The sequence below is a fragment of the Rhamphochromis sp. 'chilingali' genome, assembly GCF_963969265.1.
Source record: "Rhamphochromis sp. 'chilingali' genome assembly, chromosome: 1".
Classification (NCBI taxonomy): Eukaryota; Metazoa; Chordata; class Actinopteri; order Cichliformes; family Cichlidae; genus Rhamphochromis; species Rhamphochromis sp. 'chilingali'.
Window position 1 is genome coordinate 44,459,029 of NC_137929.1, and position 15,265 is coordinate 44,474,293.

General features: G+C 41.4%; 1 protein-coding gene across 1 annotated transcript in view; it reads right to left on the minus strand.

Annotated features, from left to right (window-relative positions):
* nhsl2 (NHS-like 2) overlaps positions 1 to 14,467 on the minus strand; it is a 218,372-nt gene extending 203,905 nt beyond the window's left edge. Inside the window, exon 1 of the mRNA XM_080868206.1 lies at positions 14,098 to 14,467. Within this exon, the coding sequence (XP_080724332.1) occupies positions 14,098 to 14,392 (295 nt within the window). The 5' untranslated portion in view covers positions 14,393 to 14,467. The remainder of the gene's footprint in view (positions 1 to 14,097) is intronic.
* Between the last annotated feature and the right edge of the window lie 798 nt (positions 14,468 to 15,265).

A 15,265-nucleotide genomic window follows, 5' to 3' on the forward strand; every position in this document is an offset into this window, starting at 1 on the left:
GTGGTGTATTCAGTTTAGCTTACTGTGCTTACATACCACTGCCATCATGCAGCCTACATCTGCTCTTTGAACAATATGCCTCCACTGAGGCACACTCTGTAAACAAACACTGCCTGATAGGAATCTGCCGTATAGGAGACAGAGTAAACACCGTCCCGAGGCTTCGTCCTCAGGTCATACCGAGGAAACAGAGGAGAGAGGAGTAGAGGTGATTGGAAAGAAGAAATGTGGAAAATCTCACTGGACTCAGAGTGCTGTTCTGCACATGTACAGTATTTCATCACAGGGCCTCTTCCTGCATTATATCACTGCTGTTACCCAATCTCCTGCACTCCAGTGGCGTTTGTTATTTCTTACAGTGTGGGGAAATTTGGGGATCACTGGGACAATTCCTCTCTGGTTCTCTTTTTCTGCAGGAAAATTTACACTTTTACCGTTTAATTACAGGAGAATAAACTCCAAACCAAATCATGAAAGTTAGGAAAAGCTCTGATTAATAAAATACTATCTTAGGGAAACTGTACTTTGACTATTGGGTCAGAAGACAGATTACAAGCCCTAACCGTTGAGTGGTAAGATTAGAACAGCAGTATATGACTACCACTTCATTTACCAAACAGAGATGGAAAGCAGTAAAATGCTCATGTGAGAACTTTATCTAAGCTGATATCCACGTGGATAAAGTTGTTAGTGAAACTTGTCTGATGATGTCACTAACAACTCATGAGAGATTTGAATATATATACAGTTCTTAATCCAAATGTATTATTTTATCTTTTGTGATGACAAAGCTATTCCTCAGGATGCTGAACTACTCACTTTATGTACATTTTTACTTTGCATATATTATGTCATTGTTTTACAGCTATAACATATGCGCTGATATGATGCAGAATTCAGAAAGCAGAACTGCAGAATCTGTGTCCATCTTACAGATACAGTGTGTGCTTTTGGCACAAATAAAGCTCTTAAAACATTCTCAACGCAATAAAGAAATGATACATAAAATGAAATAACTTTGGTTTGCATTTTTAAAAAGTGCTAAAAACTTGTTTTCTTAGCCACTTGGGGGCAAAGGAAAAAATAGTGAACCCAGTTTTAAAACCAATAATTTTTTAAACAAGCAGCCACTGCGTAACATTTAGATGTTAATTTCTTTTCACGCTACACAAGGAAATATATGCTGTAACTCTGTAGCTGCCAGCCAGTCTCTAACTGTGCCATTAAATGCTGAGCAGATACCGCAAAGTGGGTTTTTAGGGCTTTAATTTTGAAAAGCAAAGCTACCTGATGGAGCTAAAAACAATGCTAGTTCATGTTTAACATTGTCAGTTAGTTAATGCTTTGCTGTTATAAAAATACAGATCAATTTTTTTTCTGGCACAACCCACCTAAGAAGCCAAAAAAGGATCAACATTTTCTTTTATCAGTTATTAACAATAAAAGAGTCAAAATGAATTTTACTTGTTTTCCTTTAACAGTCCTTCGTACACATTAGTTTCACTTCATATTTTCACCTGGTTGTCCACACCACACCTGCAGTTGCTCCATATCCCACCAGAGGGGAATACCCACTGGTAAAGGAGAACTTTCCTTGAGCATTCTCCACTAAAAGTGCTTCAAGTTCTGGCAAATACGAGGCTGAAAATACATGCAAAACATTTAGGCACTAATATCAGGGCCAATTTAAATGAGCTGCAGGGTGTTTACAACAAAATCAGACTCAAACATTACTCAGTTTTCTGAGTAAGTGACACATATTTGTTTTTACAAAATTAGATGTTTGACTGCAGGGCATAGTTTCAAAGACTTTTCTTCACAAAAACAGTGACAAATGCAATATCAAATGAAGAAAAATGACAGAAATGTCTGTGTTTTTCCTTGTCTTGATCCTCCCATCCTTCCTGGATTTCCCTCCTCCTTTCTTTCTTTTCCTCTCTCTTCACTTTGTGCCTTTTCCTCGACCCATTTAATCTTTTTTTCTACTTTGCCTGTGATTTTTATCCATTTCTCTCATGCCTGTTCAAGCTGTTCACCTCTGTGTGTGTCTGTGTGTCTACACATTGACAAATTGCTGCTGATATTAGAGAAAGACACACTACATGTAGTTCACAGCATGAGGTATCAGCACAAAAGACTACAGCACACACACACACATGCACACAGGATACACTGGCTGTTTGAAGCCTATACGAGCTCTAGCAGAGGGCGCAAAATGTAAAAGTTTTGTTCCTTTTGGCTATGCATTTGTTTGTTTTATTGGTAGAACATTAAGTCCCTTTATTTAACAATAAATGTGTGTGTTTGTTTTGCTGTTGTTGTGGGGACATTATCAGGAAATGTCGATATAAATCATTAAAGTTTACACTGGGGAAGGTTTAAGATGCATAATTATAAGACAATGTCCTCTGAAGTGTCTGATGTGTGTGTGTGCGGGCGTGTGTGTGTGTGTTCCTGTCGAGCTATCTTCGTGAGGACCGAAATCTGCATTCTACTATACTTGTGAGAACCAACAGTCACTTGTGAGGACACACTCACCGGTCCTCACAAATTTGAAGGCATTTTTGAGGCTCAAAATGTGGTTTTAGTGTCAGGGTTACAATTAGGTTATGGTTAGGTTTAGGGTAAGGGTTAGGGGTAGGGGTAGGCATTCATTTTTAATGGTTAGGGTTAGGGTAAGGGGCTAGGGAAAGCATTATGTCAATGAAGGTCCTCACTAAGAGAGCTGAATGGGGTCGTGTGTGTGTGTGTGTGTGTGTGTGTGTGTGTGTGTGTGTGTGTGTGTGTGTGTGTGTGTGTGTGTGTGTGTGTGTGCGTGTGTGAAAGAGAGAGAGAGAGAGAGAGAGAGAAAGGGCCGGGCTCTCAGCCAAGACAGGAAGTTGTTAATAGGCTTTCTTCTCTGACTCCGTACCTGAAACCACAGCTCGCTTTCATAAACTGAGGTCACAACAGCACTTTCACTCTCTCTCTCCCACACACACACACACACACACACACACACACACACACACACACACACACACACACTGTGTGTAATTAACAGCCACTCTTCCCACAAAGTCTACTATCCGATTATTAAGTGATGACATGACGAATCCTACTTCCGGGTCTAAAGTAGTCTGCGTTTACTATGGCTTATGTTTAATGTTTTGTATTTTCTTCTATTTAATCTCAAAAAGCTCCTAAAACAGTCAGTGATCACTGTTGACCTCCCTCGGCTTTTATTACCGCTAATCATTTATTTAAGCTCAGTTTTTAAAACCTTAGGCTGTAACTACAGCCCAGCCCATGCAGCAGTATATGAATGACTAACCTCGTATTGTGGATGGATTATCTCAGTTGTTCTCCTGGCTGAAGTTTGGTCCTTTTACAGCATCCTGCCATGCGATTACATTTGTTCCTGACCACCGAGAACACTCACGTTAACTTTTATCGAGTGGAAAAAAAGTTAGCTTGTTTATATTATGCTAACATAGCTGTGTCGCTAGCGGTCACGTAGCACATCATTATATACCAGCTAGCCAAACTTCAGTAACCCTACAAACGTCACTGCTCTTTAGCTTTCTGTCTTCATTTATGTTGGAAGTGATAACAGAGCTGTACGTTTTAATTTGTTTCCAAAACCCCGCAGTCAGGACATGCTATATTGTATTTAGATGGAAGCTAGCGAGCTAACTTCCTGCTAACTTCTAACTCCGTTAAATGTCATAAATTCCGTTTTCTTGGATGCCTGGATGTTGAACTCAGTTGTTACACCTGGTAGAGCAGAACGCTGATCATTTTATTAAAGATGAAAGACTTAAGACAGTGTTTTAACTCTCAGTAATGCCACAGTGATCATTTGATATATGGACCTGCAGCGGAGTTTAGGCCCAGACACGGCTAGTGACGTCAGACTGAACGATCGGATAGGGGCTTGTGCCCCACCTCCAAATAATCCTAACTTTATAAACCAATGGCTCTCTCTCACACATTAAAACTGAGCAGTCACATAAAGCCTTGCAAGAAAACACCCATACTCATGCTTTCAGAGTGAGTCAAAAACACAAAAATCATCTACTAGGATGACAGTAGTGTAACTGAGTAGGGCTGCACGATTAATCGTTAGAAAATCGCGATCTCGATTCATACTTATGTGCGATCTCATTTCCAAATGACAACGATTTAAAAAAAAAAAAAAAAAGGCGACGACGATTGTACCGCATTTTTATCCGGGACGTAATCTGCATAAAAACAAGCGCTCACTCTTCCTGCTCAACAAATGACAAGGGCGGAGCCTTATACCACGTGATACAGAAGCTGTGCCGTGTGATGCTAAAATTAGCAGGGAAAAAACAACGGAGAGCACGTCAGGGATGACGAGAAAGTGACAGGAGAAAATCTGTCCCGGTAAACCACCCAAACATCAATAACGGGAACCTTATACAGCGCTTCACTATACACGTCGAACTCCCGCAGGCACAAAGAAATTACGGAGGCTATCACTTATCACCTGACCAAAGATATGGCTCCCATCAACCCTGTGCAAAACGAGGGATTTAGGAAAATGATCAACACCCTAGACAAACGCTACACAGTGCCGTCCCGCAACTATTTTTCTATTGTTGCACTACCTGCTCTATACACGCAGTGTTGAGCAATGGTGGAGACGGAATTTCAAGCAGTACAACATTTTGCGGCAACAACAAAACATGAGACATTTGTTATTTTTATGTTTATTTATTGTTTTTATGTTCAGTCTCAACTGTTACGAAGTTGATGTGCAGTTAATAAGTGCAATAAATATTTATACTGGAAAAGAAAATCGTGAGAGAATCGTGATCTCAATTCTAAGCCAAAAAAATCGTGATTCTCATTTTATGCAAAATCGTGCAGCCCTATAACTGAGGCTGTCTGCTGAAATACATACAAACTTAACTTCTTAACATTTGAAATGTTTCACATTTTTGGGATAAAAATTTTACCCAGAAAGATAAGTTTATGAAAGTATTTATGAAAATATGTGAGGACTTAGAAGGCTTCCCTGCAGAACACCAAGTTCAACAACACTAGCTGAACGATTCTTCCTTCAAGTATGAAACTCGTCAAACACAAAACAGAAACACAGTCTATTGATTAACACGTTGTGATCACAAAACACTCAAGTCTTTTTTAAATCTGCTATCAATTTTAGGAAAACTCATTCAGACATATATTCTTACTTTTTTTGGGGAACACTTTAAGTATTCTTATTTAACTTTTATAACATTTATAGGCTGTTGGTGCAAGAAAAATCAACACTGCAGTACCAAATAGTGGCAAAATTCAGGAAATGTGATGATACTTTAGGTATTTCTTTGGTCCGAGAGGTTGTAGGTGTTAGATATACTGGTAACAATAATCTGTGGCTGTAACAGATGCATGACAGCTTGTGAAATAAAAAGATATATACCAACAGTTGCGCATGAAACACGAACAGCACTAAAAATGCACATAGCCCTCGTGCCATTGGACATGGGTTTGTTAGGTTGCTGAGCGGGTCTGGAATGAGACCAAACTGTCTTCATATAAAGAAATTGGTTAGAGTGTTCAGGAACAACCCAAGAAGCACCATGGCTAAAGCCACACCAGCACCACTGTCCACGGTAAAGGAAGTTTGTCCATCACCATGAAAGAAGCCGGAAAATCGAAAGACCAAAGAATTTACCCTAAGACAGTTTACGTCTGTGTTTGGTTAATGTCTACATGTTTCTTCAACCTTAATTTAACCAGGAACTGAAAATCCTGAGATTAAGAATGACGTTTTTGCTTGGGTGTCCTGGGAAGAACAGTCAATTTCCAAGCAGAATAGTCTTACCCAGGTTTGAACCCAGGACCCGTCTGCAGTGAGGCAGCAATGTCAAACACTGATCCACCATGCTGTTTATACATGAAAACATCTCATTAAAAGTATATACATGTCGACATTTTGAAGTTATTGTTTGTGAATTCCAAAAAATTAAACTTTTAAATTATGCACTCCCAAAAAAAAACATGATCAGCTTTGGTTTAAAGTTTGTTTATGTTTGCAGCTCTGAAACTGCTAGTTTTCTGTGACATTATATAATACACCATTTTGATGAATAATTCCACCTAGTGTATGAGAATGTGCAAATGAGATTTGCCTCTGGAAATTTGGCAGATCCAAATACTGATTTCAACTAAAAACAAAAGTAAGATTTTTTTTTTTTTAAATAAAAATTTGGAGTGGTGGCGGGAAGTTTTTCAGTCCTGCTACCGCTGCCCTCTGAATCACCAGCTGTAGGAAGAGAGATGGTGGGGGAGGATGAGGAGAAGTGAATGTTTTGGCTCAAGGAAAGAGTTCACGGACTGTAGATATGATTAAAAAAACTGTGGGATTACAAAACACCTCCATATCCAAAGCCGCGAAGTCTAAAATCAAACGTTGACCATAGCTAAAAACAGGTTTTAGGATTGTTTTTGTCTCCTGTCACAGAGGAGAGTTGGAAGATGGAAAAAGAAGAGAAAAATGTGAGAAAGGAGGGGAAGGGGATGAGATGCAGGGATACTAAGTCATGAGGGCGACATCCACCCATGGGAACGAGATAGAAGGGGGGAGGGAAAGTCTTTTAAATCATTTCCTTCCCATTGGCTCTTTGATTAAGATGATTTAGGTTCAAATAGAGGAGCAAAACAATTTCTGTGTTCTCTACATGCTGAATGATATGAACAAAATTAAAATGTCCCCTTTGTTCAGATAAGCCATCGTTTACTTGATGTTAGTATTTTCCCTGTATAATTGTCTCTACCTTAAATATAAAGCATCTTGAGGCATAGTTTCTGGTGTAATGTTGCTTTCATTAAAGTATTTTCTAATAAATTTCTACACTTTTATGTGCTTTAGATAATAAAAACCTGCAAAAGTGGATGAATCTTTCACATATTGGTGCAGCAATTAGCAAGAACAAAAGAAAGCACCACAGTGATCTCCTGAGGCCACACCCCTATTCAGTGATGTCACAGCAGGTGCTTTGCCTTTAGCACCTCAGGGATAACACCTGCTGTGAGCTCAGGAACTAGGAATTGTCCACAAGCGGATTAAAATGTGCTTTTCATGCAAACGTCTAACACGACTGGGACTGTGAGGCAGAGCAGGGAACATTTTGTTACAAGAAACTCAAAAAAAAAAAAAATCAGTGCGAGGTCAAAGAAGGAATGTGGTTTCCCACATAGTATAAAGCTGGAAACAGGCACAAAAAGAAAACACCAAACTTTGGTTCCCATTCACATACTTGGGATACTCCTGCCCCACTTTGGGTCAACAGCAGCCAACAAAAAATGGCAGGAAATGAGCCCAGTATGAAAAAGGCTGAAGAGGAGGTGTTTCAGAGGGCAAACTCCTCAAGTTTAGGCCCTTCTGAGTGACAACTTCCAGTGGAAAGTGGACACACACACATGCACACACACATTCCTCCCGCTATCACGCTTTCCAAAGCGACGACTGACATCTTCTTCCTCTCTGTATCAGTGCGACTCCTCCCCTCCTCTCCGGGCGCAGGAAGCCAGCTCCGATTCCCTCCAGTGTTTCACAGTGCAGAGATCTTGGAAGCGGCTCAGGAGATCCGACTCCTGTACAAAGTCTACACTGGGTGGAAAAATTCCCCTCATCCAGGCTGGAAACGTGTGTTTTACTGTGTGTGCAACTCCACTTTTTTTGGCAGGTGGAGAGGGGGGATTGTCAGTGGTTGTTATTGGAGAAAAAGCACAGATCCAAGATTTTTTTCTTCAAATGAATAAGAGAAAATAATGTGAGTGTTTCTCATCCTTACAAATTGGAAAACCCTCAACTATCTTAACCTAACCAAACACTAACCACAGGTGGCGCTCATTGAGCAGTGTGCTCAAACATGGGGCTGTAGTAGGAGATACTGTAAGTCTTCCATAAAGACCTCCGATGGTGGGCTCTGTTTTAAGCCTTTCCAAAACCAAACTCATGAGAGCAAGTGCAAGAAATGGATTATACTTATAAGCTGCAAATTACCTAGCTTACTTCATACAGTCAAAGCTCCAAAGCCCAGGGCGTTTTATTAGAGCCTCCCGCAGTTTTTAAAAGTCCCACTCAGCATTGTGTGGTATTCATCCCAAGTTTACTTGATCATTGTGATCTAAAAACTGACTGTAGATTCAGAGTTAGAGTAAACAAACACACCACTTAGTCCTTCAAAAGTTAAAAAATACACAAAGGAATATATATTTAAAAAACTACATTCACAAATTAAATAATGCCAAATACTAATATTGCTATTAAACAATTAACCTCATCCCTAGGACCTGAGTTGGCAGTGTGGCCCATTTATTGAAGATTATTTTTCTGCTGTTACTCAGTGAGCTATAGCTTAAGTGCAAGTGATCAGTAAATGTTATTTGTGAACAAGCAGTGTTACTGTTGTTATAGGGCTGTTTTAACCCAACGCCTGATCTTCCCCTTTCCTTAACCAAGTAATTTTTACTAGCTAAACCTAACCAGTGATAGGAAGTGAAAGTAAAAAGTCAGGTAGGCAGAGTGGGGGTGCAAATCATGAAGGTCCCAATGAACATGAACAAAGTCTCCTGGCTGGTAACGACTGACAGAGTAGAGATGCACCGACTGCAGTGTTCTTGGTTGATTCTGATTTTTTGACCTGCCAATTTCCCCCCCTAAGACCTGTAACTCCCACATATACAAACAAAAATAAACTTTTCATATTTTCAAAGCAGATATTAAACTTTGTCTCCCCCACCCCCCACCCCCAAACGATGAGTTGCAAGAATGAGTTGCTGTAAACCTACCATTACCTGACATATTTAAGCTTACAAAGCAAAATCAGGTGCAGCTGAGTCACATAACAAAACAAATATCAGGTACCTACACTAATTTCCAGAATGTTTATAACTTCACGCTATACCAGGAGATCAACATTAACGCTTTTCTGTATCCCCATAATTGTCCCCCTAACTGCTTTGACCTTTTGCTTATACTGAGGCTCCTTCCTTTAGCTTTAGCTTGAGCCACTAACCCTTTGTTAGCTTCTTAAAAATGTCCATGTTCAGCTGAGTGGGGGTGATTTAGCTGGCATAGATTCGGTTTGTTGTTACAAACACTTTTGAAATTTGTGACTTCCTCATTCACAGTATGAATGTAACTACTACGTGTCCGGTTGATAATCGAACTTACGTGAGACTGACTGAAAATCAGCCGAGTCTATATCTAATCTTATAACATGACTTTACACTGTAGCTAATATTGGCACAGCTGCTCTGGAAATCTCCCAGTGTTTACTGCAACAGCTTTACTGCATTTATAGTTAAAGTAGGGGAGTGTAACTGATGAGTTTAATCTTTATCTTATAACTTCAGTCGAAGCATGTATAATTAGGCCACTGCTGATTCCACTGATGTCATGAGAGATACTATTTTAGCATTAGTCACGAGCCTCTAACAGAAAGCTAAACAGAACATTTGCCAGAAAAATCAAAGGAAAGTATCAAAAATGACATAAAATGTCTGTTTCACCTTGTGTAGTTTTTTAAAGCAAAATAGTCACAAAGAATAAAATCAGCATCAACTAAGCAGTTACTACTGATGCAAGTCTAACGTTAGCAAGAGGCTAAAGTAGTTAATAAAACAGACAACTCAAAGGAAAATGAAACAGATGGAAAATAATTATGTTTCTATTTCTTTAAATATTAAAAAAAAGTAGCCAGAATCTAGCTTCTATACAGTAGAGCCGCCAACATTACAAACCCACTACAACTGCTGAGGGGTGGGGGCTTTGATTCTTTACAAAGTTATGAGTCTTATTAATAAAAGTAAAAGCGTCTCTTTGTGTTCATTGCAGAAACTTTTTTTTTTAAAGGATTTAGCGCTTTAAGCATCACTCAGGCTCTGAGCCTGGTTCTGCAGGAGGTTTCTACCTGTTATAAGGGAGTTTTTTCTCCCCGCTGTCGCCAAGTGCTTGCTCATAGTTTGTTGGATTGTTGGAGTTACTCTTAGTAATGTAGGGTTCTTATCTTACAATACAAAGTGCTTTAAGGAGACTTAGTCCTCATTTTTCTGTTGGTGAAATTCAAATCAGTGTTTTCCATCCTTGCTGAGACAGTAGGAGGTAAGAGAGAGGGAGAAAGAGGCGGTGAAGTTCAGATGACGATGGAAGATGAAGGCCCAGGCGGGCTTGTATTGATTATTAAGCCATGCGCTTCGGCCCACGTGTTAGCGATACAGTAAGAGCCCACACAGGATTTTAGAAAGGAGAGCGAAGAGTGAGGAGCATCAAACACCGATGAGCTCATGTATTAAAACACACGCACACACACTGGCCAACACATGCGTGAGTTTGTCTCTGTAAAGTAAACCAGAGGATGAACTGCATTTGTTTTATCTCCCATCCTCTCCTCCTTCCAGCTCTACATCTGGTCTGTTTTAAGAGTGACTTTCTCTTTCTGTCTTATCGTGCTGTACGTGTTCACAAACACACACACACACACACACACACACACACACACACACACGGCCTGCTGACAGCCTCGTAAACTCATGTTCACAGTCAGCTTGCTTTATTCATCGGCTCGCGCTCGAGCTGCAGTGCAAACACAGTCAAAGCTGCCTTCGATAAGTTTGTGCAAAGTTTGCAGAGCGAAACAGGCTCGCGACCACAGTGCAAATTTCCCATCATGCATCTGGCCATCTCTGTACCATCAGATGAAAGCATCCACAAACGTGTTAGATATTACAGAACAGTTTTTTTTATTGCGTCATTGGACCGATTTCCAGCCTTTTGTTTTTCACAGAATGTGTTTGATTCCACTGCCACGTGTAAAATCAAAACCAAACCCTCTTTATGCTAACTCTGACCGACGTCCTCACATGGTTGTCTCTTTTCAAGTGTCGCTCCCTAATCCATCGTAACTGGTAGGCACACGCAGCACAGTCTCACAGCAGAAGTAATAATGACTTTTAATCTGCTGATGTGTGCTCTAGGAAATTAATTTTCCCTTATTTGTTTCGTGTCTCTGAAGATAATTTTTCATCAGACCAGTCTCATGTGTGCACAGCCCAGCCCTTGTAAACAAAATGAATATTTTTTACTTTTAAATGGTGGGAAAACTCAGCTGCAAACTTTTGCAGCTTGTACCAGAGACCAGAGTTAAATCATATACATGCCAGATGTTTACACTTCTTTTCTGTTATTCTGCTTGAGCAGGAAAAACTGTATTGTTATTCAAATGACTCTAATTTGGTTTTACAGCTTTTCCTACTGATAAAGTCGTCTTTTTCATATGTTTAGATATCTCGGTGGTTAAATGTGCAGTTAAACTTCTCACACCCACAGAAAGACGAGTTTCAGTGGTCTGGTATGTATTTATGTATGTGGCCCACAGTGTAAAATGGGTTTGACGTCCCTGCCATACACAGGACAGAAGATGAATTACACTTCCAGGTCTGAAAAGAGAAGCCAACAAGGGAATCCCTTAAAGCTGCATTCTATTTTAACGACCACCAGGGGGCGAAAGCCGTGGCTGTAAAGGTCTTCCTGTCCAGTTCACTATGTTGCCCAAGGACACTTTGACACATGGAGTGGAAAAGCCAGAGATGACTATTGGTAGGCAACCTGCTCTATAACCTCAGCCACAAGTGCTACAGCACCAACATGCTTGGTATGTGTCGTATGTGGGGTTGGGGGAGCCAGGGATTGAGGCACAGACCTTCCAATTGGTAAACGACCCACTCTACCACATGAGCCACCCCAAAGAAACCAATGGGAAAACGGCCACTCAATTTGTGTTACACTGAATCGTCCATTTTGTACATTTTGTTATTTTAATGACAAATCCTTAATTACCAACAACAGAAAGAACATACTCCATAATACACGTTGGAGGTTATGAACTGATATGCATCTTTCTTTGGGTTTTTCTTATTTGGTCTTTTACCGATGCCATCCACATGTCTATCTTATAAGGGCCAGATACCAAGTGTCATGACATTTGGGCCACATCTGTCCCACCCAGGCATCTGCCATACCTCATGTCAAGCCTGGTTCGTTGATTCTTAAACCACATCTGGACCACAAGACATCTGCCAGAGTCATAACCAATCCACAACTGCCAGAATAGGTTCAAATGTGTCTGCTACACAGACCAAGCACGACACTCAAAGTTAGAAGAAAGGATGCTTCAAAACATGCCCAACGCCAGTGGATGATCATACTGACAGCACCCTTGGTAAGATGTCACTCAGTACATTTAATCAACTACTTTAGTAAAGTACCCTTAATATACATCTATTAAGGGTACAAGTGTGGATGGTACATGAGATCTTCAAGAAACTAAAGAAGTCCAGCTGTCTTCTTTCTAGGCACCCAGATATCTACACAGCGATACATTGAGTGTAACAATAAGTACTCTGAGAGCACAAACCTCTGCCAAGGCAGCTCACTCTGTGGGCCATATTTACTTTTAAGGGAACTCTATTGTATTTTGTATATATATTCATGAATGTACTTTAAGTTTGCAGCCTGCACTTTGCACGTGTAAAAAACAACTTTGTGTTATTTACCTTTAATATACCTGACATAATTATCAGTATGATAATTTATTATTACCTTTTTCTCTCTCTTAGCAATATTTTCCTTCAAGACATGACATATTTTAGAGGTCAACCTGAAAGAAGGGTACATGTGAAACCCAAAGGTGAGGTCAGAGGTCAAACGTGACATGATGTTTTACATCTTTATATGGTACTTTCTATAATTTGGACAACACACGCCACACTATCATACTGCAAGGCCTTGAAGTTGACCTTGAAGACCTTTTAATGTTAGATGACGTCACTCTACACCCCTGCAAAGATTTATCAGAATTCATTCAAAACTTTCTGAGCTACTGTGTTTGACACGATGACCATGTAAGCACGTGGTCAAAAGCACTGAATCCCCTTACTCATTCTTTACTTTTCCTTTAGCAAAGTCTTTAATCCTAACCCTCATTTCAGCACTTTGCAAAACACATATTAATACAAACTGATGTTTAAACTTCAAGCAGCACATCTGTATTTGTGCCCAGGGCTGCAGGTGAGCCTGAAACATGTGCCTGCAACAGATTTCCAGAACATCTTGGTTTCTCTGATAACTAAACACCAAATATCTAAATCTTCTGCTAATCTCTCACTTATAAAATCCACAATCTAGAGTAACCTGTTAATGAGACTCCAGCTTTCACAGCTCACATCTTGGCTCACCTGATGACGCACATGATTAATAGTGGGTCAACAACCACCTCCTGAGGGGAAACCCCCACTAGGGTTTAGATACTTGAGCCTCTCCGCTTTTTGGTTTTAGAACTGAAGAAACATCTTCAACAAACTTATGTATGTCGCTTTTTCCAAGCTCTTAGGATCAGAGTAGAGTTTCCCCTCCCCGGGAAACAGTTACACGCCTCTGCTCACACATCGTTCACGCAAGCAGAGGAGCCGGCAGCTGAGGTCAAACTGTGTTTACAGATAAACAAGAGGGAAGACCACAGCGACAAAACTCTAAAACACTCATGACATCCACGCATTTTCACCCACTTCACATTCCACTCTCCACACCCACAACGTGCTGCTTTCAGGGGCATCTGGTAAACTTGCACACCCCTGAGCCAAAGTCGCATGCCGTCCCGAACAGCTATGAAGCCTCGGTCACTGCCGAGCGGACATGAACTCCACCTCCTCAACCGTCACGTGTCAGCAAATTAAATCAAACATGTAGTTTCATCTTCCCAAAGTGACCTGCGGTGTGTCCCGCAGTAACTGAAGGCAGAGCGCTCTGCTGACAGCTGACAATAACAAACCTCACACTCGCTCACGCGCACGTGCAGGGCTGGCCCTCTGTCACTGTGGAGACTGTCACAGTGAAACCCCAGAGTGTCAGAGCGCGCGCTGACTCCACAAAACTTTCACTCAAGTCACCACACACAAGACTAAAAACAAACCAACAAACAGCTGAGCCCTTCTGCAGGAGTGAGCGCAGGTGTGAGCTCCGTCAGCTCAACTTAAGCGTCTTCTTTTTTTTCTTTTTTCTTTTTTTTTTATCTCTCTTACTTCTCGGTGGAGGTTTGCTGACCAGCTCTGCGACGTGCCTCTGCAGTCGGACCACTCTGCCCTCCAGCGCGCAGGACCGGTGGCAGATGGACACAAGGTCTCCCTCCAGCTCCTCCAGGATGCTCACCGAGTGCCGGGACAAATCCGAGAGCTGTCGGAGCACCGAGCACAGGGTGAAGCTGCACACGTCCGCCAAGTCCCCGAAAATCTCCCCTTGCTCCTGCTGGTGCTGCAGCCTCTTGCCGTCGGGCTTGCACACATCTTTCGGAAATATCGTGCGTTTACAAAAAGGCATGATTTCTCTCTCCCGCCTCCTCTGATTCCAAAAATATCAAACTCCTCAGACAGTCAAGTTATATCCCCGTTGACCTTCTCCCTCCGGGTGGCGCACAGCCACACGCCACGGATCCTCCGGGAGGTAAAAGTGCGCTGCTGGCTGAGCGGCTCGGAGCGAGTTGCGCGTCGTGCGCCCTCATTGTTTTTGACTGCAAGCGAATTTTTTTTTCTATTTTTTTCAGCGGAGAGGAGAGAGTCGGCTGCTGCGAGGACTGTAGTCAAGATCGGAAGAGTGTGACAGACGAGATTTCCTGTTAAAGCTTCAAAATTAAAGCCCGAATTTACTGCGTTTCTTATCGGGGACTCGCACATATAAAACCCCTGAACCGAATAGTTTTATGCAGCTTCAGCTTCACGTATAGAAACATGGTTCTGTTTTATGAGACCTTTTTGCGCTGTTATCGCCACTTTGTTAGCATTTCTTTTACTCTTTACACCCTTTTAATATTTTCAAACATGCTTTTATTATGAAAAGATTCACCCCGCGTCAGATCTTTTTATGTCGGGCTTGACGCAGCGACACAGTGCGCAACAGTCTGGTGTTTCCCTTGGAGGAAACCTGTCTGATGGAGGGAGAGATGAAGAGAGGAGGAGTAGGAGAAGAAGATGGAGGAGGACAGAGAAGGGGATGGATCAGCTCCTTCATGCAGCATCACCGCAACCACCACCACAATGCGCGTGACTGCCTTGTCTGTGCCCACGCGTGCATGTGCAAAATCGAAATAATCGAAGCGAGTGGGAGCTCGTGTCCGAAAACTTTTGCGTTCTTCCTTTCCTCACTTTATGTTTGGGGGAGCTTGCGTGGAGAGGTGTTAAGCTCAGCCACATGCAG